Source organism: Crotalus tigris, unplaced genomic scaffold (genome assembly GCF_016545835.1).
Source record: "Crotalus tigris isolate CLP2741 ecotype Arizona unplaced genomic scaffold, ASM1654583v1 scf7180000024430.1745191, whole genome shotgun sequence".
NCBI classification, from domain to species: Eukaryota; Metazoa; Chordata; class Lepidosauria; order Squamata; family Viperidae; genus Crotalus; species Crotalus tigris.
The window spans coordinates 853,428-876,822 of NW_024100597.1; the positions used below are offsets into that span (position 1 = coordinate 853,428).

At 41.8% G+C, this 23,395-nt stretch overlaps 1 protein-coding gene across 2 annotated transcripts in view; it reads left to right on the forward strand.

The window, feature by feature from the left end:
* The window catches only part of KCNAB1 (potassium voltage-gated channel subfamily A member regulatory beta subunit 1), a 195,064-nt gene that overhangs the window by 11,597 nt on the left and 160,072 nt on the right, over positions 1 to 23,395 (forward strand). The window contains exon 1 of one of the 2 annotated variants that reach the window (XM_039330679.1): positions 22,354 to 22,798. The exons of the other annotated variant lie outside the window; for it this stretch is intronic. Within the exon in view, the coding sequence (XP_039186613.1) occupies positions 22,578 to 22,798 (221 nt within the window). The 5' untranslated portion in view covers positions 22,354 to 22,577. Of the gene's footprint in view, positions 1 to 22,353; positions 22,799 to 23,395 lie in introns of those variants that run through there. 2 annotated transcript variants of the gene reach the window in all.

A 23,395-nucleotide genomic window follows, 5' to 3' on the forward strand; every position in this document is an offset into this window, starting at 1 on the left:
TTCTTTGAATTCTGCTCCCCGTGACAGTGCTGGAGAGTCCCACCAACGAAGGGAGTTCAACACCGCCTGTGGAACTCGGACCTTCTGGTGGGATGTGCTGGTATGAAGTCTCTGAAATGGAAGGAGAAGCCACTGTAATTCCCTGGCATGGAGACGTGCCCATGGCACAATTTGCACGCAGGACACCATCTTCCCTAGTAGCTGTGAAAGGGATGCCAATGTGACTACTCTGTCCCTTCGGATCCGACGTACAAGAGTCTGGATAGAGTTCCGTCGGTCCTGAGATAGGTATACCGTGCAGTTGTCTGTGTCTATAACTGCCCCCAAATGGAGGAGCCGAGTTGATGGTACAGTCTGACTTTTCTGGAAATTAACGGAAAACCCGTGCTTCTGCAAAACTTTGATGGCTAGGGCGAGACCATGATGATGACTGAATTAGAATGTCATCTAAATAACATTGAATCCTGATGGGAATTAGTCTAAGGTGGGCTGCGATCACTGCCAGTACCTTTGTAAATACTCTCGGTGCAGATGAGAGGCCAAATGGAAGGGCTCTGTACTGGTAATGGCGTCGGGCATAACTAAATCTGAGGAATCTGCGGTGTCCAGGAAAAATGGGAATGTGCAAATATGCCTCAGTCAGGTCTATGGAGGTAAGAAAGTCACCTTGCCTGACGCTAGCCAGGATTGATTGAAGTGATTGCATCTTAAATTTCTTATACCTCAGGTAGAGGTTTAGACCTTTTAAGTTCAAGATCGCCCTCCAGCCCCCTGAAGCCTTGGAAATGACGAAGAGGTCTGAGTAAAACCCTCGCCCTTCTTGTTCTTTTGGAACTGGTTCAATTGCTTGTATTTGCAATAAATGAGCTATTGCTTCTGACATAAGTTCAGCTCTGGCCCTGTTCGTTGAAATAGGAGAAGAGCGGAACCTGTCGGGTGGATGGGAATAAAACTCTAATCGTAGGCCTTGGGAGATGGTGTCTAACACCCATGCATCCGTAGTAGTGGCCGCCCAAATGTTGGAATAGAGGGCCAGCCGGCCTCCTATGGGAGGTGAGGCTGCAGACTCACTTGCCTCGCTTGAAGGAGCGGCTCCCTGTGCCCCGAAAGGACCGTTTAGTCTGGAACTGTGGTCTGCCTCTGTATGCTGAACGATCTTGTTGTCGTTCCTGCCTCTGAAAGGAGGGGCGAGAAGCCTGGGCCCAATCCCAGGATGGCGCTGGCCGAAAGGGCTGCCTTCTGTAGTTACTCTGCGACAAGTTCCCCCAGCGCCTATCTCCCCTCCTTGATGTATTGACCAAGATCTTGCGTTTATCCTTACCTTCGGTTAGGTATGGCTCTAGCGCCTTACCAAAGAGTTGTCCACCTGTGTAAGGCTTGGAGGCTAGACGCCACTTGGCCTTGGTGTCTGCTCGCCAGTTTCTGAGCCAGAGGAGCCTTCGTGCTGAAATGTCTGCCGCGATGGTCCGGGCAGTGTATCTGGCCGTGTGTAAGGAGGCATCGGCCAGATACTGGGACGTGGCCACCAACTTACCCAGATTCTGGTGGACTCTGAGCTGGTCCGGAGGGATCATGTCCTGGAGCTCCCGTAACCACAGGACCGAAGCCCTGGCAAAGAAGGCCATGGAGGTTGCCGCCCTCGTTGCCCAGGCTGACGCTTGGTGGGCTCTGCGTAGGGCAGACTCGATCTTCTTGTCCTCTGCTCTTAGTGCCTCATTTATGTCTCCAGGAATATTGGACTTGGGAAACAATGAGTTCAAGGGTTCATCAATTTCGGGTATCTCCAAAAGGGAGGCCAGGGAAGGAGCGACATTGAACAATTGTCTTTCTACTGCCCCGGGGCTCAAGGGGGATCCTAGGTTCTCCCATTGTTTCTGGACCATCTTTAGAAAAAGGGGAGGGCAGGGAATATGATTCTGTGAGACAGAGGGTTTAGTGTAAATGGCATGGGGACCTTGGGATGTTGGTGGGGTCTCCTGTTGTTGAGTGAGGTTAGCAGTAGTACAGGCTTTGAGTAACAGGGAATTAAAGAAGGAATGGTCAAAGAGACCAACAGGAGGGGTGGGCTCGGATGGGGCGATGCCCTCGTCCTCAGACAAGATCAGGTCAGGTTGTTCAGCTCCTGTAGATTCCAGGTCCGATGTGGGGTCATCCATCCAGTCCGGAGATTGTGAGTGATGTGTGGTCTGGGGGGGTGGCTGTGGAGTGTTGGAGGCCATAAACTGAGCCACAGCCTGGGCTATCATGGACTGGAGCAAGTTTGGGTTCAGGGCCTGGTTCTCAGGGAGGCGAAGCCCTGCTGCAGTGGGTGTAAATGTGGCCTGGGGCCCTGAGGTGTCCTGACCAGTCATACCCCTCCCTGAGGTCACAGCTATGCTTGAATCTGACTCGGTAATTCCTCTGGGGAGAGACCAAGCCCCTGGGGCCGAGGCACTATGTGAAGAAAGGGGCTCAAATATAGACCTCCCCCTTGTGCCTGCCAGATCTGGGGATACCGTTCTCGGTCCTTGGCCCCCTTCCTCTCTCTGTGGCTCCCTGCTTAGTCGGGCTCGCTTGGTGGTGCTCTTTCCACTTGCCTCTGATTGACGACTTCTCTTGACCGGCTCGCTGCCTCTCTCTGCCATGACGGTTGCTCTGGTCTCAACCTTGGCAAAACGCCCCCTCAGCGCTGTAGTTCCCAAGGGAGTCTACAGAGATAATTCAGCCCTAGAGGGGAAGGGCGGGGAACTGATGTGGGCCCCCCGATCACTTAGGATCGATCAGGCCCTCCCCGGTCGGAGCTGCTCTCTGAAGCGTTGGCCACCGATGATCGAATGCTGCCTTCAGAAGAAGGTTCCAGGCAGCCTGGACTCCGGCCACACCCAAAAAGGCCTCCGGTGGCTTTAGCCACGCACAAAATGGCCGCCGATGACTTTAGTAACAATTAAAATGGCCGCCGAGGCTTCAGCCCCACTCAAAATGGCCGCCGAGGGCTTCAGCCACAAACAAAATGGCCGCGAGGCTTCAGCCCCACTCAAAATGGCCGCCGAGGGCTTCAGCCACAAACAAAATGGCCGCCGAGGCTTCAGCCCCACTCAAAATGGCCACCAGTGACTTACGCCACTCCCAAAATGGCCGTCACTGGCCTCAACCACCTACAAAATGGCCGTCGGGCTGAGCCACACCCAAAATGGCTGCCGGAGGCAATTCAAAATGGCGGCCGCCAATTTGGCGCCTTAAAAAGGCCCAGAAACAAACGGCCGTTGGAAGGAGGCCTTGAGGCCCGGGGTGTAAGCTGCGACGAGCCCTCGTTCGGATGAATCGCCTGGGCTCCTAAGCAGCTGGTGGCATGCGATTAGGCTGGCTGAGCTCCGAAAATTGGGCCGCGCCCAATTTCTCACCTGTTGTTGTCGGCTGGGATCGAGGGACCTGGGAAGGCTCCCTGCCGGCCTGACGAGGCTCAACGACGTTGCGGAGCCCTCAGTGCGATCAGCAATGCCTCCGACGATCAGCTGGCAGTCGGAGGATCGTCAAAGCAGCTCCGGATGAAAGCGAGTGATTTTGAAGGTTCGAACTGCTGTCCCTAACTGAGGGAAACGAACAAGGGGAAAACTTCCCCCCCCAGGGGGAGGGGGTGTGGGTCTGTCAGCCTAAATAGGCTTCAGACTGGTCTAATTGATCCTTTTTCCTAGCTAATAATCGATTCAAATCAATAATAAAAACAATTAATACTAATAGCCTGAGCTAAGCAATTAAATGGAATCTAACAGTCTTCTGCTCCAGGAGCGAAGACAAAACGCGTCTTAGAGCAAATAGGACTAAGTCTAAAACTGGGGTGCACTTGGCACAGAGGGGGCGTTACCAATTTCAGACTTAGTCCAATTGGAGCAGATAGATTAAGACAACCCATCCGTGGGTTCTCCATCCAATCATGCTGGAGAAAGAGTAATGTTCATAACATCGTTCTCTGTCCCAATGATGTGACTTGAAATTGTTTTCTTCAAATTTAAATGCAACTCAAATATTGTGGGGTTTGTTTTTTTGCAACAACTGAACATTCTTTACAATATATTCTTGTTTTGGGAATATGTTTTTTTTAACTTTCTGGTTTAGCTATAGATTTGGACATTCATGCTTCTATCCCATCCAAGTAATTAACAATTTAATCCTGTTTAGCTTTTTGAGATCCACTAATGTCAGCTAACTGTTACTATCTGCTAAGGGACATTAAGCAGTAATTAGCAAATATTTTTGTCATAAAAATACGTTTATATAGGCTCAGTGGGGCCTATTCTGGCCTAAGGATTTGGATTTAGTATGAAAAAACCAACAGACTTTTCATTGCTCTATAGCTGTCACTTACTATCTAATGACAGCATATAACACACATACATTTGAGGGAGGGGGAAATCTGTCAATACATTGTTTCAGGTGCAAGCTTGGTCCCACACTCTAAAACTATTTTTAAGAAAGTGTTAACAATTATCTTTCCCAATTTGTCCTGTCATCAAAAGTGAATCTCTGGAGAACTGCTCTTCAAACATATGGATTGACTTAAAAAAGAACCCTTCTGCATGTGATAAAGTGTGGGGGGGGACTTTTCTTTAGCTAATCATAGGAACCCATTAGTGGAATAGGGCTGGGGTGGGGGCATACAGAGAGTATAGTAAGTCCATTTTCTATTATTCCTGTACATAGCTGCAGAGCCTTTTGGATTAAAGTTTGGATGTAGTGGAATCAGAGGCTGTATGGAAGGAGGGAGTTAAGAAGCATAACAGTATGGAATCAATCCAGGGGAAGGAACATCATAGTCCAGACTAGGAAAGTCTTATTGGTTCCCAAAGGAATGCAGCCAGTTTGGTGAGATTCTTGTAATGTAGGTGATCATAATAAAGTAACTACTTTGGCCTATTCTCAGATTTGTTCTGGTTCCTTGTGCCTAACACTGCTTCCTCCAGAAACTGGTTTTACATCCCCTGCTCCATTCTCCTACCTTGAAAGAGTTGCTTGATAACTACTGCTACTGCCTATTTTCAAGATGCCTTAATCTTGTGCAGGGGAAACATAAGACACCTCCCCAACCCATACAAAGCCTAAGGTTTTTTAGCAGGACCAAAGAAACAATATGATGAAGATCAATTCTAACTACCAGAAAGCGCAACTAAAGCTGGTTTTGGATTCTCTGACTCATTACCAGTACAGGACACTGATTTCTTCTTGCTTCTAGCCCATTAAACCTACATTTCTTACCTTTGTTTCAAAATGGCTGTATTCTCTCTTGTACCATCTTAAGCCTTTCCAAATAGGTGGTCTCCAAAGCTTTATTCTGTTCCAGCAACAGCTCCATCTCCTAACCCTTTCCCTCAAGGGCTGGTTGCTGCTGGACAACCATTTCATCCTGGGCAATCAGGTTGCTATGTTCTGTGCTGGTCAGGAGCAGCACTTCGTTTATAATTTTGCAATTCATGCAACAATGGCCCATGACGTTAATGAACCATCCTCAATTTACAAGCTCATGCTCCATTCAACCTTTCTTCTAAGGTTTCTGCCATGGCAGGGTGAAGCATTCTCTTCATGCTTTCCCACCTGTCGTCCACAATACTTCCTTCCCTTCTCTTCCTTTCCCTTCCCTTCCCAATTTGCAATGTAGGAATATTGTTATTTTGTTATATGAAGCTAAATTACTAGTTCTTCTTTGCTTCACAGTTTTCTTGGTCCTGCAGAGGAAGGTAGGAATGAAGGAGCTTCTTGTTCTCCATTGTTCTGATTATTGTAACATCAGAGCGACAATGGAACCCGTGGGGGGGGGGGGAAACAAAGACCAAGATTGCAGCACAGTCAAAGAAGGTAATGGGGAAAAGAGGACGAAGGCATCCATGGATGCAAACATCTGAGCAAGCCACTAAAAGCTATAAGGACTAGAGAGGAGAAATAATCCCTAAGAGGAAAGGGGAGGCACTGGTAAACCAATCCCCAAAGGAACAAGCTAAACAGGTTTGCCTTTCTTACATGGATAGGAAGGGCAAAAAGTGGAAGAACAACCAATCAGACCTTGTGGTGGCTACAGTCTGCTCTGAGTATCAAACTGACCCTGTTGCCAATCCACTGTAATCCAGACTGGGATTTTTGAAATTATCTTGAGAGAAACATGTAGAGACAGGCAATTTACGATTCAGAGTGGAATTGCCCTAAGCTTCTGGGCAGATACCAGATATTATTGGTCTGTTCCATAACCTGTTCAAACTTATTCAAAAGAGCCTAAAAATATAAATCATAAATATCAAAACATAGATTTTAACAAGCACAAACATATATGAACAAAGCTCTAATTGCAAATTTTTAAGTAAAATGTTTACATAGGTTTGGAGCCAACATTCTCTTGCTTGCGCTTGTGGAGTTTTCCTAAGCTTGTTGGTGATCTTCTCTATTTCATCAGAGTCAGTAAAAGGTTTCTCCCTTCGCCCAACTTTCGCACATGCCTTTTGCCCTTTTTCTTCTGGAGTTCAGACTGCCCTAGTTTCTTTTTTTTTTAATTGAAAAGTTTTATACAATATACATCCCAAGACCCCCCTACCCCCCCCACTTCCCAGAGCTGAATACAGGGTTACAAATAAACAATCAAACTCTAAAAAATAACATTACCCAACCATACAAGTAACCAAGTCCATAATGCACCTTAACTCCCTTATAACATAAATATAAACACATTAAAAATAAACATAATAATATAAACAAATCAATATTGTTAAACCATACTAAAACTAATAAAAATTTAAAAAGAAACTATTCATAATACTCTGAAGTTTACTCATAAGCTAAATGAAACTTTTTAATCCCATATTTATTCTGAATATAATCTATCCATCGCACATGCCTTTTGTCCTTTTTCTTCTGGAGTTCAGACTGCCCTAGTTTCAAGAAGAAAAAAGCTGTTCCTCTCAGGAGGAGAAGAGAGTCTGGGGGAAATAGAGTGATTCTTTTTGCTGAATGCTGAAGTAAGCTATATTCTTTAGAAGTCTGAGCAGACAAATGTGGATTCTGCAGAGTATGGAATATGCAGTTGACAATTTGGAGTTCTGAAAGCAAGTTAGCTTCACAACAACATTATTTTAAAAATAGTAAACTAGCAGAACAGGAAAAGATACAGGCTACAAACTCCTTTCTCCTCACTTTATTATTATTATTTTTTTTTGCAGGATGGGATGCTCATGTATCCCCCACTAGGGATATAATCCCTTCAATTTCATCTTGAGATTTGAACACAAATCTGCTGTTTTATCTTCTTAGCTTTTCACCCTCCATTAGTGAAGGAATGTTAGCTCCAAGAGTTCCCAGCCAATACAGGTAGTCCTTGACTTACAACCACAGTTGGCCCAAAATTTATGTTGTAAGCAAGGCAGTTTTTAAGTGAGTTGTGCCTCATTTTATGATCTCTTTGTCAAAGTTGTTAAGCAAATCATTGTAATCTGGCTCTCTCCTTTGACTTTAATTGAAGTAATGGTGATCACATGATCGCAGAATAATGCAACTGTCATAAATACATGCCAGTTGCCAAGCAAATTTTGATCACATGACCATGGGGAAATGTGCCATTGTATCTTTGAATCGTCAGCAAATAAATGGTTGAAAGTCAAGGACTACCCATATCACTGTAGGAGCTGCAGATACAAAAGACTGCTTGCATATTGGGCAAGGCTACCTTAGAGAATGAAAAATGGAGGAAAGTCTACCTAGAAATTACTCACTGAAGGGACATCATGTCAATCCTATCATCTTACAGTCAAGGGACTGCTGACTACCGTTTCTATGTAAGATATTGTTGCATCCTACATAGAAAGATACAAAAGTTATACTTTTGGATTATTTTCTTTTGGAACTTTATAGCATTACAAATTCCTATTTTCCAGATTTAGTTACTTATTTCTGATTGCTTTAGCAAATGAAAACAAAGCAAACAGTAATCTCATATTCTGGCCAGAAGAGGGCAATATATTTTAAGTATTTAGGAACACTTATATTTGCAACCATCTTAACTACAAGACTGTTAGGCAGACATGCCAAACACAAGGCCCGGGGGCCAGATGCGGCCTGCAAAGTGGTTTCATGTGGCCCGCAAAGCCATCCTGGAAACAGTGAGGGAACGGCCCCCTCTGCCTTGGCCCTGGCCCAGGCCAACCGGGACCCAATGTACAATTTTGTGGTGGTCATTTATGCTGAAATGCATTCAGTCTTAGCTCCATAAGCCCCCCCCCCCGGTATGACCTGAGAGGAACAGTGAGGCCCCTCCAGTGGACCATGCCTTGGCACTTGCCCCGGTCCCACCCCCTTCTGCCAGAGACCCTCAGATCTATCCCACTCCTGCCCAGGCCCCCCCAGGCACCCTTGACGCGAACGATGTAGAACTGACCACATCCACCCTATAGGCCACACCCACTCCATCTACACCCACCCAGTAGGCTGCACCCACCCTGGCCATACCCACATGGCCCCCTGAGGGCAACCGCAATGCTGATGCGGCCCTCAATGAAATTGAGTTTGACACCCGTGCTGTTAGGCATCTGGAATAGGTAACATATTTATGTGCTTATGGAATTCTATTGGCTGCCTGCAAGTTTCCAATTTCATTTGACTTAAAAAGAAACTAACAAGAAATAATAGCATATTTGTTTGTTTGTTTATTTATTTATTTAAAAGAATGAATCAAAAGCTGGCATAAATTTCTATTTGCAATCTCTATTTATCAAAATGTCTTTAAATCTATAGAAAATGAAAAAAAGTTCATTGCATTGTAACAGTACAGTATTCCTGTCCAGAAAAAAAGACCAAGCGAAGTTAAGACTTTATAGAAACAAATAAAGGGTGAGAGAGATCAAGCTTATCAATTTGCATTCTGGCAAGGGTATTTTGTAGTTGTGCATGCTCAGTGCATCAGCCATTTTGTAACTAGGAACAGTTCAATTATAGCCATGATCTCAAAATTTCAAATGGGATTGTGTTATAGATGTGTTAGTTTGCAGCAAAAATGGGATTTCCCTTTGAAAAGGAAGGTAAATAGGTTGGTTTGCATAAGGATTGGTACAAAATAATAATAAGTGGCCTGAAAAGCAGCTATTTCTGGATTTCCTTCTTGGTACATTAAACTATATTTCTTCCCTCCCTCACGCTTGCTAATTCCTGATCTTGGACTTTTCATAACAGATGGTAGGATAATAATGGAAACCAGTGAGGTCTACCCAGCTGCCAAGAATAACATTCAGGATAAGAACCAGTTCATAATTTTCAGTCTACTTCACAACATAGTGGTATTCAATTTGGCATGATATTTTTTTAGATAAAGTAGTTCTTGCCATTTTCACTCTCCTTTTTACGTAAAACAAGCACATAGAGATTTGCTTAGAGGGTAGCATTTTTGAGTCACATGATTGATTACTATATATGTTTGAATCATATCCTCACTGATCTTAAAGGTAGTTCTTGACTCACAGCCATTCGTTTAGTGACAGTTTGAAGCCATAATGGCTCTGGGAAAGTGACTTACGACTGATCCTTGCACTCATAACCATCACAGCGTTCCCATGATCATGTGACCAAAATTCGTGCACTTGACAACCGGCATGTATTTACAATGGCTGCAGCAGCCCAGGGTCCTGTGATCACCATTTTAACCTTCCCAGCCCAATCTTCTGACAAGGGAAGTCAGTGGGGGAAACTGAGTTTGTTTAATGACTGTGATTCACTTAACAACTCAAGTCATTCACTTAATCACCATAGCAAGAAGGTGATAAAATCAGGTGTGATTTTACTTAACAACCACCTTGCTTAGCAACAGAAATTTAAATCCCAATTGTGGTTGTGGTTATAAGTTGAGGACTACATCTATATGACAGTTGGAATCATAAAGTCAAAAGTAGATGAGTTCTGATACATTATAAATTTTCTCTTAACCTATGTTGTCTAGATTTGTTAGGATTGCTTTTCCTGGAGGTCCTAGATTATGATTATGCTGGCTGGGAATTCTAGAGCTTACAGTCTACACCAGCGGTTCTCAACCTGTGGGTCGGGACCCCATTTGCGTCGCCAAACAACGCAATCTGCCTTTTTTCCCCCTTTTTCTTAGCTGTGCTACTCCCTTTTATTCTATTGGCTTTTGAAAGCCAATAGAATAGACTCTCTTGAATAGAGTCTAATTCTATTGTCTTTCAAAAGCCAATAGGAATTGTCCAGGCTGTCTCTGCCCTGCTGAGCCCGCCAAAAGTCCCATTCTGTAAACGGTGCAGCAAGATGTCTGCAGCAAAGGCGAGCTGTCTGGAAGTTTCTACCCCTCCCTGATGAGCAACTACTAAAAATGTAAGTAAAAGAGGGCCAGGGGTGGGAGGTAGGAGGGCGGCGGGCGCAGGGAGGGTTGCTGGCACGCGTGGGGCCTGGCGGGTGCCTTACCTCCCTTGGGCTGGGCCAGCTGGTGGCCCAGCCGGTGGTCGGCGTGAGCCATCTCTGCCGCTTGCCAGCTACGCCTCGGCCGGTGCAGGGGGTGGCATCACGCATGTGCGGCGCTCCCAGGCAGGGGAAGTCCTCAACTTATGACCGGTTGGGTAGTCCTCAACTTATGACTGGTTGGGTAGTCCTCTACTTACGACCGGTTGGGGGTCGCAGCATTAAAAAGGTTGAGAACCACTGGTCTACACAATGCCACATTAGGTTCAAGTACTTTACATGTATTAGTTTGCAGTACAATAGTGTAATGATTTCTGGAGATCTTTACAAAGAGTTCTGTCAGTGTTCTTTTTATATGGGATATTGTACTTCTCATTCCTGAACCACCCACACATCATCTTGAACTTTAGACCTAAGTGTGTAGCCATTCATGAATACTTGAATTCTGAGCTGTGCACAGATTTTTTTTTTTTTTTTGCACAAGGACTTCCTCACATTATGCAACATTGTGAGGAACTGGGCAACATCTGAATGGCTTCACAGTCCCTTTTATTAGATCTGTACTATTCATGTGAAGCTTTCATTGCGATGATCTGAAATGGGGAACGAACATTCACCGATTTGCATGTATTGTAGTTTCAGTTATCTACTGACCTTCCTGTTTACTTTGGGTTTTAACCAAGTGATAAATCCCAAAATATATTGACATTTTATCTTAAATTTATCTTAAATATTAACAATAGCAACAGTGATGACAACAGCAAAGCTAAGTTTATTTATTTTTCACATTTCTGTACTGCCCATCTCTCTCAAATAGAGACTCTTTGCATCCACAACAAAAATGTTTAGCACTGTTTTCATATTGCTTTTCAGAAATCAGCTACAAGTGAAATTAAGACAGAAATTTTCCATGATGTACTATACCAGTGGTTCTCAACCTTTTTAATGCCGCGACCCCAACCGGTCGTAAGTCGAGGACTACTCAACTGGTGCAGCACCGTTTGTAGAATGGGACTTTTGGCGGGCTCAGCAGGCAGAGACAGCCTGGACAATTCCTATTGGCTTTTGAAAGCCAATAGAATTAGACTCTATTCAAGAGAGTCTATTCTATTGGCTTTCGAAAGCCAATAGAATAAAAGGGAGTAGCACAGCTAAGGAAAAGGGGGGGAAAATGGCGGATTGCCTTGTTTGGCAACCCCCGTGAAATGGTTGTTCGACCATTGTTCTCGACCCACAGGTTGAGAACCACTGTACTATACTATTGGATTACAGTAGCCATTGGTGTTTGGTTCTAAATGACTGAGTCATTTATAATCAGAATTTTCCTTTTGTGGATTCTGATACTAGCTTTGTATGCAGGATGCATGGTTGCTTCGATTATCTCTTAATTATACATTCAGACAGAGGCTGGAAGGATCATACAAAATTCTCCCCAGATATACAGTAATCTGTAGTTAACTATCCTTAATTTTATTTCTGCTTCTTTGGGGGGAGGAGAGGCTATAAGTCTGCTGTTGCCTTTCTAATTATTTATACATATAGTTAAACAAACAAATAACTGAAGAAGTAAGCTTTTATCTTTTGAAATGTGGGGAATAATGTTATTCCACAGATATAGGATGTTTGTTATTGTTTTTTTCTTTTTAAAGATGAATTTAGCATAGCTTAACATACATTTAGTACAATATATTCAGTAGATACCAGGTTTTCACCATTATTTTCTTAAATGTAAAATAGTTTTACAAAGTTTCTTTAGCGCATATTAAAATAATGCCAAAATATCTCATAAATCAATGTCAAAATGTAGGCAATTGTATGACTAAGAATCATCACTTTTGTAAGTCAGTTATGCAACAGAAACCAAAGTATAATCTAATATCTGCAGTTAGGCTAAGGATCTGTAAGTTGCAGGTTGTCATTCTATCACTTAACTGAAGGAGAACAATATAACTGTCTTTCACTGAAAGTGGTAGATGGATGGAATTGCTATAGCCCTACAATGCTCACTGAGCTACTATTTAACAGTTTTTAATAATGACACAGAGTATGTGATTATCTGGGAAATGAACCCACTGAATTTAATATTCAGTGTTAATAATAAACTTTTAGTGAGAAAATATTTTCAGGTACCGGTATTTTCATTTTGTTTTATTTATGACTTAAGCAAATGGCCTCTACCATATTTATTCTGTGGCTTAATTTCTACTCTGCTGATATGAGATTCTGAATATTTTATATTCATATAAAACAATAGTGTTATTGGTGAAACATTTCAGAACCAATTATGGATATCTTTTTTTATTCCACAAGAAATGGGACTGATTTCTCTTATAGCATTTTCATAATTCATTGCTAATTTATAAAACTGTTCATAAAATACCTCCTATCTAACAATTAAATTCTTTTATTATTTTGCCTTGTGTCAAATATGGCTCTAATGTAGATGAAAAAAGACTTCAGAGTGTTGAAGTAATTTACGCTTTACAACCAATTATATACTCTATTTATATTGCAATTTTATTGGTTATCAATTTGTTGAAGTTATACTTTTAATTAGCTTTAAACATCTGGTACTTTTTAAACCATAGTGTATCAGATGGAAAATAACAAAAGACAGGGCCTAATATTCCCCAGATGTAACAAATTGGGTTTTAATTTTTGGGGTGGAGTTTGTTATTCATATTCTATTCTGCATGTAATTGCAATCTGAATTAAACTGCAGATAACAAGAAATTGAGCATGTTGAAATTGGTATGGGAGCCCTGAAAAATTATAAATAAATCATTAAAAGTACCAGGGGAAGAAGAAATAAGAGTACTTTCTAAAAACAGAATTGAAATAATGAAGCAGTGGAGCACTCATCCTTCTGTGTCTTCAAAGTTGAGAAAATGGTTGGTGTCACTTTCCAATAACTTCTAAAACACAATGGTTATAATTTCATTTCTAAAAAATGAGCAGGTGGTGCTTTGCCTGATCTTGTTTTGTAAAGTGTGCTAACAGTCTCTGTCTGCATTGTTTAAACTTGATGTTGAACATTATCATAGGTCATATTCAAACACTTTGTCCTCTAAATGCTTCTTTACTGCAGGATCTCAGAAAGTTTTCACTTGAGTGTAACATTTTGCACAAATGTTTGCCACTTCTTTCAGCAGAGATGTCTGTGATGCTCTTGCTCAGCCATATAAATACAATGCATAGAATAGCCCAAAGCACACATTCTGTCAGAGAGAAGTTCCCTGAGGATGGGCTCCAGCACAAGTCTGAATGCTTGGAAGACTAAAACTCAGGTCCTGACCCTTATTGGATGCTTAATGTAACTTCTTGTTGGAAGAGGTGTCTTGCAAAATGTTTTTTTTTTAATTTATGTTTGCTTGTATACTGGTTTAAAAAATCTTGAAGTGGTTGGCAAAAAAACCTCATCAATGAATAAAAATTCATGAAAGCATGCAAATTAATAAAATAAGGAATTCTGAAATAAAAATATAAAATTAACATCAATTTATAGCCTACCCAATTAAATATTATTGAAACCAAACCAAGATTCTTTATTTTTCAGTGTTGAAATTATATTTCAATTCTAAGATGCCTGTTATTTTTCCTTGGTTACCTTATGCACATTTTTTCTCCTGTTAGCTTTCTTACAGCTTACGATGGTGATCTATATTCTGCCTGTTGCAATTTTGATCAGTTTCAATCTGTCTGTCAGTTCAGACATAGACCCCGGTATTGGGAGTGCCAATTGTCTATCCTAAAACACGTCAGAAGAGACTCTAGAGAGCAATAATAAAAAACAGTTTGGTCTTAAGTACTGTTAATTACAAGGACATGGCATGTTGTTGCCCTTCAAACTTCCTGAAAGGGGGAATGAAAGAGAGAATTGCCTTGGACTCCTAGGCTCTTCAGAATAGCCACAAGAGCATAACAGAGACCATCTGTTGTAAGCATCAAAGAGGGATACTACAGACATACTATGTTAATAGAACTATATTCTAGTCTGTCTTAATGACATTATAAATCAGCAAGTATTGCGGATCCAATAGGCAACAGAAAGCTCAGGACCATATTGGTTGGAAACATACAGAAGAGGCCTTCATCCTGCAGTGGATAGACAATGGCTAAAATGATGGTGCAAAAATTTTAAAATCAATTTTTAAAATTATTAATTTTAATAAGTATGGCCTTTTTGTCATTTTTTGCCAAATATTTCAGAGGAAACAATAAACACTGATGAATTTTCTTGAATGTTATCATTGCTGCTGCTACAAAGTCCAGATAGAGCAAAATAGGTGGGAATAAACTGTAATAAATAAACAAAACCAATACTATAAGTACTATCTTAACAAATTGGCAGTATTAAATTTTCAGTGTGCATTGTGCTGAGCAAATGCAGGAACAGGACTGCACTGGCATGTAACATTTTTAGAACTGTGATTACAGCTGTCACATGCTTCAGAGTTTGTGTAGCCCAATTTTCTTTTTCAAATGCTCACAAGAGTGGAACAGTCTGCAGATCATTACCAATTCTTCCATGTAGAAGTAAGGCAAAGCAGCATTGACTATTCATAGCAGAATATTTTATTCTGCTGGAATATTATCATATATGGCAAACAACCTGTGTCAAATTTTGGTTGCTGCCATTGCCCATATGTCCCCTGGGACCCCATTGAAAACAGTGAGGCTGAGGAATTCTGGGAGGTGAAGTTCACACATCTTCCAGCTGCCAAGGTTGACAAACACTGGCTTAAAATACCATGTTGGCTAACCATTGCTGGAGAATCGGGTTTTATTTTTTTCGATCCCCAAGCATGGAATCATGGAACTACAAATCTTTGTTTGGACACTTAGATTTCTTAGTTTCTTACTCCCGCATCTTATTTCTTTCTGTCTCTTTTACTTTCCTTACATCCCATCAGTTTCAGGTATCTCTTGCTTGTCTACATTTCCCCATGTCCTTGATTCTGATACTCTATGGATCAATACTATCAAAGAACATCAGCATGAGATAAATGCAACTCCCTTCTACAATGCCTTGGGGATGGATATCTGTTGCAGAGGGCATAGATAACACAGCTGCACAGAGTAGAAGACAAAAAGGGAGAACCAGGTAGAAATGTACCAATTTAAACTTTTCAGTGAGTTGGTTTGGGAAACATGCCATTCTGGCACCCATCAACATCACACACACACGGCCCCATTCCAACCTGACTTCATGCGATACATACATTTATGCTTTTAGATATTACATATAGTATTCCAAGCATTAAGTATTTCTTAATTTGATTCATGCCATTGAGTATAGCCAGTTTGGTCTAATGGTTCAGGTGCTGGTCAAGAAAATAAGAGACCGTAACTTCTAGGTCTCCCTTAGTTATCCTCCCAAAGTTGAGATGTTTACCTTGATACAATTGTCATTAAAGTTTAGAAATATTTTCCAACTGCCCTCAAGGAAATTAATAATCAGTAATTTAAAAAATGAACTTATCCCTCACCATAATACTCAGGGAAATGTAATGTAGCAATAGTGTTAATTTTACTTAATTATATGTAAAAGATTATGCAATGCAAATATATCATTTTATGGAAAAACTCAAAATTAGGATATTCTTTTGATACTTCATATCTTATACAAATAAGGCTTTGACCAATTTGAATGATCATTACATATTTAAATAGTGGGGTGGTTTTAATTAAAAGGAATGCTCTTCAGATTTTCTTTAAATATTACGGATCTTGCATGTAGTATTCTGAATAAGCATTTGAAAGAAGGAATTAAATAACTTTGTTAGCCGTACATCCTGCTTCCCCAAGTCAGTTCATGCAAACACTAAAATGTATGCCTCATATGTTAGACAGTAGTCCAGGAAATAATATAGAAAAACACTATTTGTTCTAGTTTGCAATCAAAGGGGAATGTGATCTTTTCAAGTCATTTAAGAGAACTGAGAAACAACATTATTCACAGTTGGATCTCACTCTTTCTTCTGAGCTTGTGTAGGTGTGCTTTTACTCAGGTGAAACCAATGAATATGCTGTCAGTAGAGAACGGCAACTTCAAAAAGTCTAAATATCATAGAATCGTTAGAAAGGACTGAGGAGGTCATCTATTTAAAATGGCATTTGAACATTTCTTGGCAATTATTAATGTATTCGTCCCATCTTTGTAGTTGTTTATGGTTATTCTCAGTGCCCATTGGTAAAGCAGCTGTTACCATGGTAAGAATGACTACTGTTCTAAAAGATAGTGTTCTATGTGAACATTAAGCAGTTTCTGTAGTTAAAAAGCCAAAATTGTTTCTTTTTTATGTAACTTTATTCAAGGTCCTTAGGCCCCTAGTTCATACCTGCTAAAATTGCAATGAATGCCAGCATGGCATAATAGTTATGGGACAGGACTAGCACCAAGAAGAACTAAGTTTGTTCATGCTTCAATTGACTTACAAGAGACCAATAACCTTATAAGCAGTTCTCACAAAATAGATTTTATTAAATTGTTTGTACTAGTCTGCAACTGCAGCTTTTGCATCATCTTCAAGAGTAACCCCTACCAAACTGTAGTAGTTTAACTGCAAGATGACAAGGGCATCAATTATTGTTTTCAGTCCCTTCTCTAAACAGGAAAGAAACAATTGGCAGACTAGTTGAAACTGGCTGAAAGCTGCTTGGCCATAGTCTTGACTGCTGTTCCAGGAGAACTCTATACTGTACACTTGTTCCTTTACAGATAATGACACTTTGTCAAGAGCAATTGGTGAAGTGTTAATTGTTCCAGAAGGCTTCTGGGTTTTAGCATGCATCGTTGCACCAATCCACTTCCAAATATTGTTTAGGTACTGGGTCAAGACTTCCAGTTTGGCTTGAGAGTACAGATATAAATTTATTATCATTATTATATTGATGTTTCTGAGAAAAGGGCTAGATAATTTGTTTGTAGTTGTAATTTAACTACAGTCTAGAACCTTACATAATAAAGGAAACTGGTCAATAATTGTTTAAGACCACTGGCTTGAATTGTGGCATCCTGAGGTACATATAGTCCTTATATAGTATATAAGTCCTTGACTTATGACCGGTCACTTAGCAATCGTTCAAAATTACAACAGACCTTCCCCCCCCCCATTTTGAAGTTCTGACAACTGCACCAATTTTATATTTGTGCACATTTGCTGATGCACAAATAGTGTACAAGCTTACAACAAGTTGTATATCAGAAGCACCTGATGAAGCTGTGGTTCATGAAAGCTTAACCCGTTTAATAAAATGTGTTAGTTGAAAAGGGTCCTATCAGATTCCACAAATCAAGAATATCGATCTTACTCCTGCTTTGTTTTTGCCTATTTCACTTCTGATAGAAACTCTTCTTTGAAAGCAAGAAGACAGCCATTCCCCTAAGGGCAAACATAAGCTTTCCTGGGTATGCACACACCAGAAAACATGTAGACATACACACATGCATGCATATTTTAGTCCATCTGGAAATTTAAAAAAAAATGCAAAATCTGTGATCAGGCAACATATTTATTAACATAGAAAACAAAATGAATAAAAACATCACAAGATAGTACAAGTATTCCTTGACATACAATCACAACTGAGGCCAGAATAAGTATGAACCAGTTGCGAAGCATTCAAATTTTGATCATGTGACCACAGGGATGCTTCAACAATCGTGTGTGAAAAATGGTCATAATCACTTTTTTCAATGCTGTTGCAACTCACTAAACAAATAGTTATAAGTCAAGGACTACTTGTAAGGGACATTTGTAATCTCAAGGACTCTTCATCAGACTGGCTGTTAAGACAAGGGTAAAGTCAAAGTGAAATTATCTTTTAAATTGAACTTAACTTCTATGACTTTGTGGATGTATTTATAAGTTTCTTGGCAATAAAATGCAAATGGTTTTACAATGCTTTTGGCCTCAGAGTAGCATATACTGTGCATTTCTAGAGATTTGCATGTCCCATCCAAATATTAACTGGATCCAATTCTGCTTAGTTTCTTCATCCAGATAAAATCAGCTGTGTGCTGCCATCTGCCGAGAATAAAATGTAGGAGCAGATTTTAAAAATAGCTTTTGCACTGCACTTAGATATAAGCATATATACCCATGGTGGCGAACCTATGGCACGTGTGCCACAGGTGGCATGCAGAGCCCTCTCTGTGGGCATGCGCACTGTCGCCCCAGTCCTAGGCCTTCAGCTGGGTTTTATAAAAGGTTTTTGCTTTAGTCCTTTGCCGTGTGCAAAAAAAAAGTTCAATCAATTTCAACTTCTCGCAGAAAAAAAAAGATCTCACAAAGTTGGAACTGATTAATTGAACTTTTTAGCCCCACCCAGTCTGCCATTACCACCGCAGCCATGCCCACCCAATGGGCCATACTCACCCAATTGGCCATACCCCCTAATGGGCCACGCCCACCCGGCACCCATAAGTGGGTGCATGATACATAAGTGGGTTTTGGGTTGCAGTTTGGGCACTTGGTCTCTAAAAGGTTCGCTATCACTGATATATACCAAAATCAAAATATTTAAAAGTACTTATATAGTGAACCAAGCAGAAGAGGTATTACACAATGCCAATTTGGATACCTATTTTATGTCTATGGGTCCATCTTCATTGCCAGTAAACAAGTGAATACAATGGAAACATTTTCAAAAAGGTTTTCCCATTTTTTTTCCTAGAGAGAAAATGATTAGCCCAAGATCACCTAGCTTAGCTTTGCATCTAAGGCACCTAACACTAGAACTCATAGTCTCCTAGTAATCACTACAGCAAGCTATCTGTCCAAATTATCTCACATAGGCCATAATATTGTTTTGTCTGCAGGCTAAATATTGTTTTAAATCTTAAGCAAAAGTTTGACCTTTTTAAAAAAATGACTGTTTTAGCTCATTTATGTAATCTGATCATTTTAATAGGGCTGGGAATTTTTTTAAAAAAAGTTCTTCAGCCTGCTTTTAGAGATTATTAACTATTGCATTTTTGTTATTTTAATTTTCTTTTATCCCATTTATCACTTAAGAACTATATTTTTTGTCAAGCAACTAATAATCCTTCTAAGAACCAGAACTGTAGGCTAGATTAGGATGTGGGGAAAGGTATTCCCAAGTATATGATGCAAACCACTTCCGGTTTGCTGTCAATGAAATTATACAGACACGTGCAGGAAATCACCAGGAATAAGGAGGACATGAAATATTTTTAAATAAAGTCAGAAACATTTATTAGAGATGAACCACTTCAAGTTCACAATTGGGGCAGGAAAAAAAGAAAATTAAGAATATTTTCTGAAGAAAAAATATTTAACAATTCTTAATATTTACCAAGGACTTACAGGTATTTATATCCAACTTTCTCATCAAAACTTACTTTTACATTGGCAACCCAAGACTATTTTATTCCAGGTAAGTTATTTGCCCCTCAAGTTTATTGTCATCTTGCCAGCTGCCTCTTTTTTAATTGCAAATGCCTTGAAATAAAGTAGGAACTGTCTGTAAATGAAAATATGTTTCCCTGAAGCCACAGATTTTTCCAAATTTAGATATTTGATTTATGCTATCAGAATAAGAGTTCATTTAAGCCAGAGTTAGCAATCTATGACCTATAGGCCACAAATCTCCCCATCAGTACCATATGGTTTTGATGCAGTATTGTGTAGAATGCAGAGGGTCAAACTAAAAAAAGGAGGTATTTTTACAGAATGGGTAGGGTTACGATATGTGTTTGTTTATCCCACCTTTATTATTTTTATAAATAACTCAAAGCAGAAAATATACCCAATGCTCTTTCCTCCTCCTCCTATTTTCCCACAATAACCCTGTGAGATAAGTTGGGCTGAGTAATTGGCTCAAAGCCACCCAGCCAGCCTTCATGCCCAAGGTGAGACTCATAGCCTCCCTGTTTTTAGACCAGCACTTTTAATCACTACACCAAGCTGTTAATTCTTTTGGAACATAGTCCTCCCTCTTCCTTCCTACAAATGAACCAGGTATTCTTTACAATCTCCCTGGAGCTACCCCGTGCAGGATTTCTTCAGCGAAGCATCCTTTCAGATTTTTTCCCCCTGGTCCATTCCCTTTTCTCCTCCTAGCCCAGTGGTTCTCAACCTTTCTAATGCTGCGACCCCATAATACAGTTCCCCATGTTGTGGTGACCTCCAACCACTTAAACATCACCGGGTGCCAGGGGCGTGGCCAAAGAAAAGCGGGAAAAAATGGCGGACAGCCTTGTTTGGCGACCCCCGTGAAATGGTCGTTCGACCCCAAATGGGGTCCCGACCCACAGGTTGAGAACCACTGTCCTAGCCCTTTTCCTGCCTAGTATCCAAGCTACTCCAATAGTGAAACCTATTTATGTTGAGCTTTGGGGCTTTAAATTGTTCTTTTGCCACTTGAGCAGAATAAATGATGCTGGCCCTCTTTTCAGGATTTTGTGGCTCTTAGCCCACACTGAGGTCATCCATAAGAACAGTTCTTGGGATGCTTCAGCTGAATGGGATCCACACACGGCCTGAACTTTTTTCTTAAGATCTGCAGCTTCCTCTTTGTTTGCTGTTACACATCTTAGTCATGTGTGAAAATGGGCAAGAATATTTGTTTAGCCACACACAATGTGTGCAGGTATATTTTAGCCCAATACGTTGCAGAAATCCAGCCGGTGCAGTTAGTTTTCTGGACAACCCAGACAACTGGAATTAGTAAATTGTAGTTTAAAGAAATATCATGGCTAGAGCACTGCAGACACACAAGCCTGTCTGCAAGGAGGTGCTCAAACTTTTTTCACCCCAAACTCTCGCCCATGCTTGAAGTCAGACGATTAGCCACCATCATTGAGGCCGAAAAGAAGGTAGGCGGCGCTACCTTCGTTTAGCTACCTGGCGACCCATGAGACACTTCAGGCCATCCCGTTCCCAAGAGTGTTAGAGTTATTTTGCTTTACGAGTGATTGACGAAGCCGAACTCCGAGCGGCAGGCCGCCACGAGACTTCGCGCACTCCGATTACCGGCCGAATCCGCGCCCGCCTGCTTTGTGCCAACTCTTGGGATTAGCCTGGATTTCACAGCAAATGGGCCGACTTCGCTCAAAAGACCGCGTGAAGGGGTCTCGGTGTGAATTGCAACAACGCATTTGCGCGAACCGGAGCTTAACCCCGGCGCGCCTCATAACGCGCGCAGGCTTTCTAACACCTCAGCCTGCCCTGCGCGAGGGATTAACGAGTTAATTCGTCAGCGCGCAGCCGGTTAGTTCTTTCTCACCTCCCACAACAGACGCGCACACAAACACACACACAACAGAGGTTTGCGCGCTTTAGCGTCCATTTGTTCTGCCCCTGCGTGTGTGTGTGTGTGTGTGTGCGCGCGTGGGAGGGAGGGGGCTCCGTTTCCGCGGTGTCGGCAGTCCCGCAAAGCCCCTCTCCAGAAGCTGCCGCGCACAAAGGGAGGAAAAACCCGCCGCCCTCGCGCGCTTTCCTATACGCTTCCTAAAAAGGGCGCGCGCTGCACGTCCCGCGACGGAACCGCATCCTGGCCTCCGGCGGGTGCAGAAGCCCGACTTCGCCTCCAGCCAGGTTGAATCCTCCCGCCGGGGGAAACCAGGGGGATCTGGAGAAGGCGTGGCCTTCCGTAGATGCCGACGGAGGCTGGATAGACGTTCGTGGGGTTTGGGGAGCCGGGCAGGATTAGCGGTGTCCAGACTCCTCTGAGTTCTGCGGGAACACGCTTCCGTTGTCCAGCGCGGGGTTCGCGATTCATCTTGCGGTATGGCTGCGCTGATTTGAGTCCTGCATTAAGGCACGAAGATTACATGCCGCTGCTTTACCTTCCCTGGAAAGATGCAGGCGTGAGCTTTTTTTCCGAAGCGGTGGACCAAATGGAAGGCTTTTCTGTCTAAACGTTGGGGGGGGGGGGAGAAATCTTCGCCAAGAAGGAGGAGGAGGGAAAAGCGATTGTAAAGCGCATCCTCTGCCGTTTTCTTTTTCTTTGGCAAGTTCCGCGCTTGGTCTTCCTTTGTAGGTTGCTGCACTAGCCCTATTCACTTTTGTCGGAGCACATCTCCTTGAACCGCGCTGGGGACGGAAATCTTCGGCTCCCGCAGTCCTAAGACTCTCAAGCAGGCGAAGTTTGGGGTTTTTTTTTTCCCAATTTGAAAAGAAAGGCTTCGCGAGAGAGACATGCAAGTCTCCATAGCGTGCACGGAACATAACCTCAAGAACCGGAATGGGGAAGACAGATTGATCAGCAAACAGACCACCACCGCTCCAAATGCGGTCAATGCAGCCAGAGCAAAATTCCGGACAGTGGCGATTATCGCTCGCAGTCTGGGAAGCTTTACCCCTCAGCATCACATATCTTTAAAAGAATCCACTGCAAAGCAGACGGGCATGAAATACAGGTATGGCAGACCTTTCGAGTCATGTCTCAGGGTATTTCTTTCCCTCTCACCATCCCATGCACCTCAAAGATTGTTATCCACATACAAAGTTATTGACATACGAAGTTCTTTTTTCCCAAAACAAGAAACAAACCCTAGGATCCTTTTATTTAGAAATGAAGTCCCTCCCCAAAAGTTTGAATCCTTTAGAAATCTTGTGCTTTGGATTCCAAATTTGTGGTAATATTGGTTTTGACACTGGCTGCCTCCCATAACTGGGATTTTGGTCTTTGCAGCCTCCGATAAGTTTGGGTGGTTTTTGTAATTTTCACTGAATAAGTGTTTTGATGGCTTTCCATTTGTATTTAGGGATTTTGGATTACTGAATCACACTTGAGGATCTGCTCAGGAGAAAGTTTGCCTCTCAAAGCACCTGCTGGGTTGTTCACAAAAGCAATATCTGTTAAGCTCAGTTATTTATTTATTTATTAACTTTATACGCCACTCATTTCCCTTTTGTATTCTGCTCGTAATTAACTTCTCTCCAACAGAGAAGGATTTGTTTTGAGTAAAATGTCGAAGGAAATTGTATAGTACAGTAAAATAATAAGTGTTTAC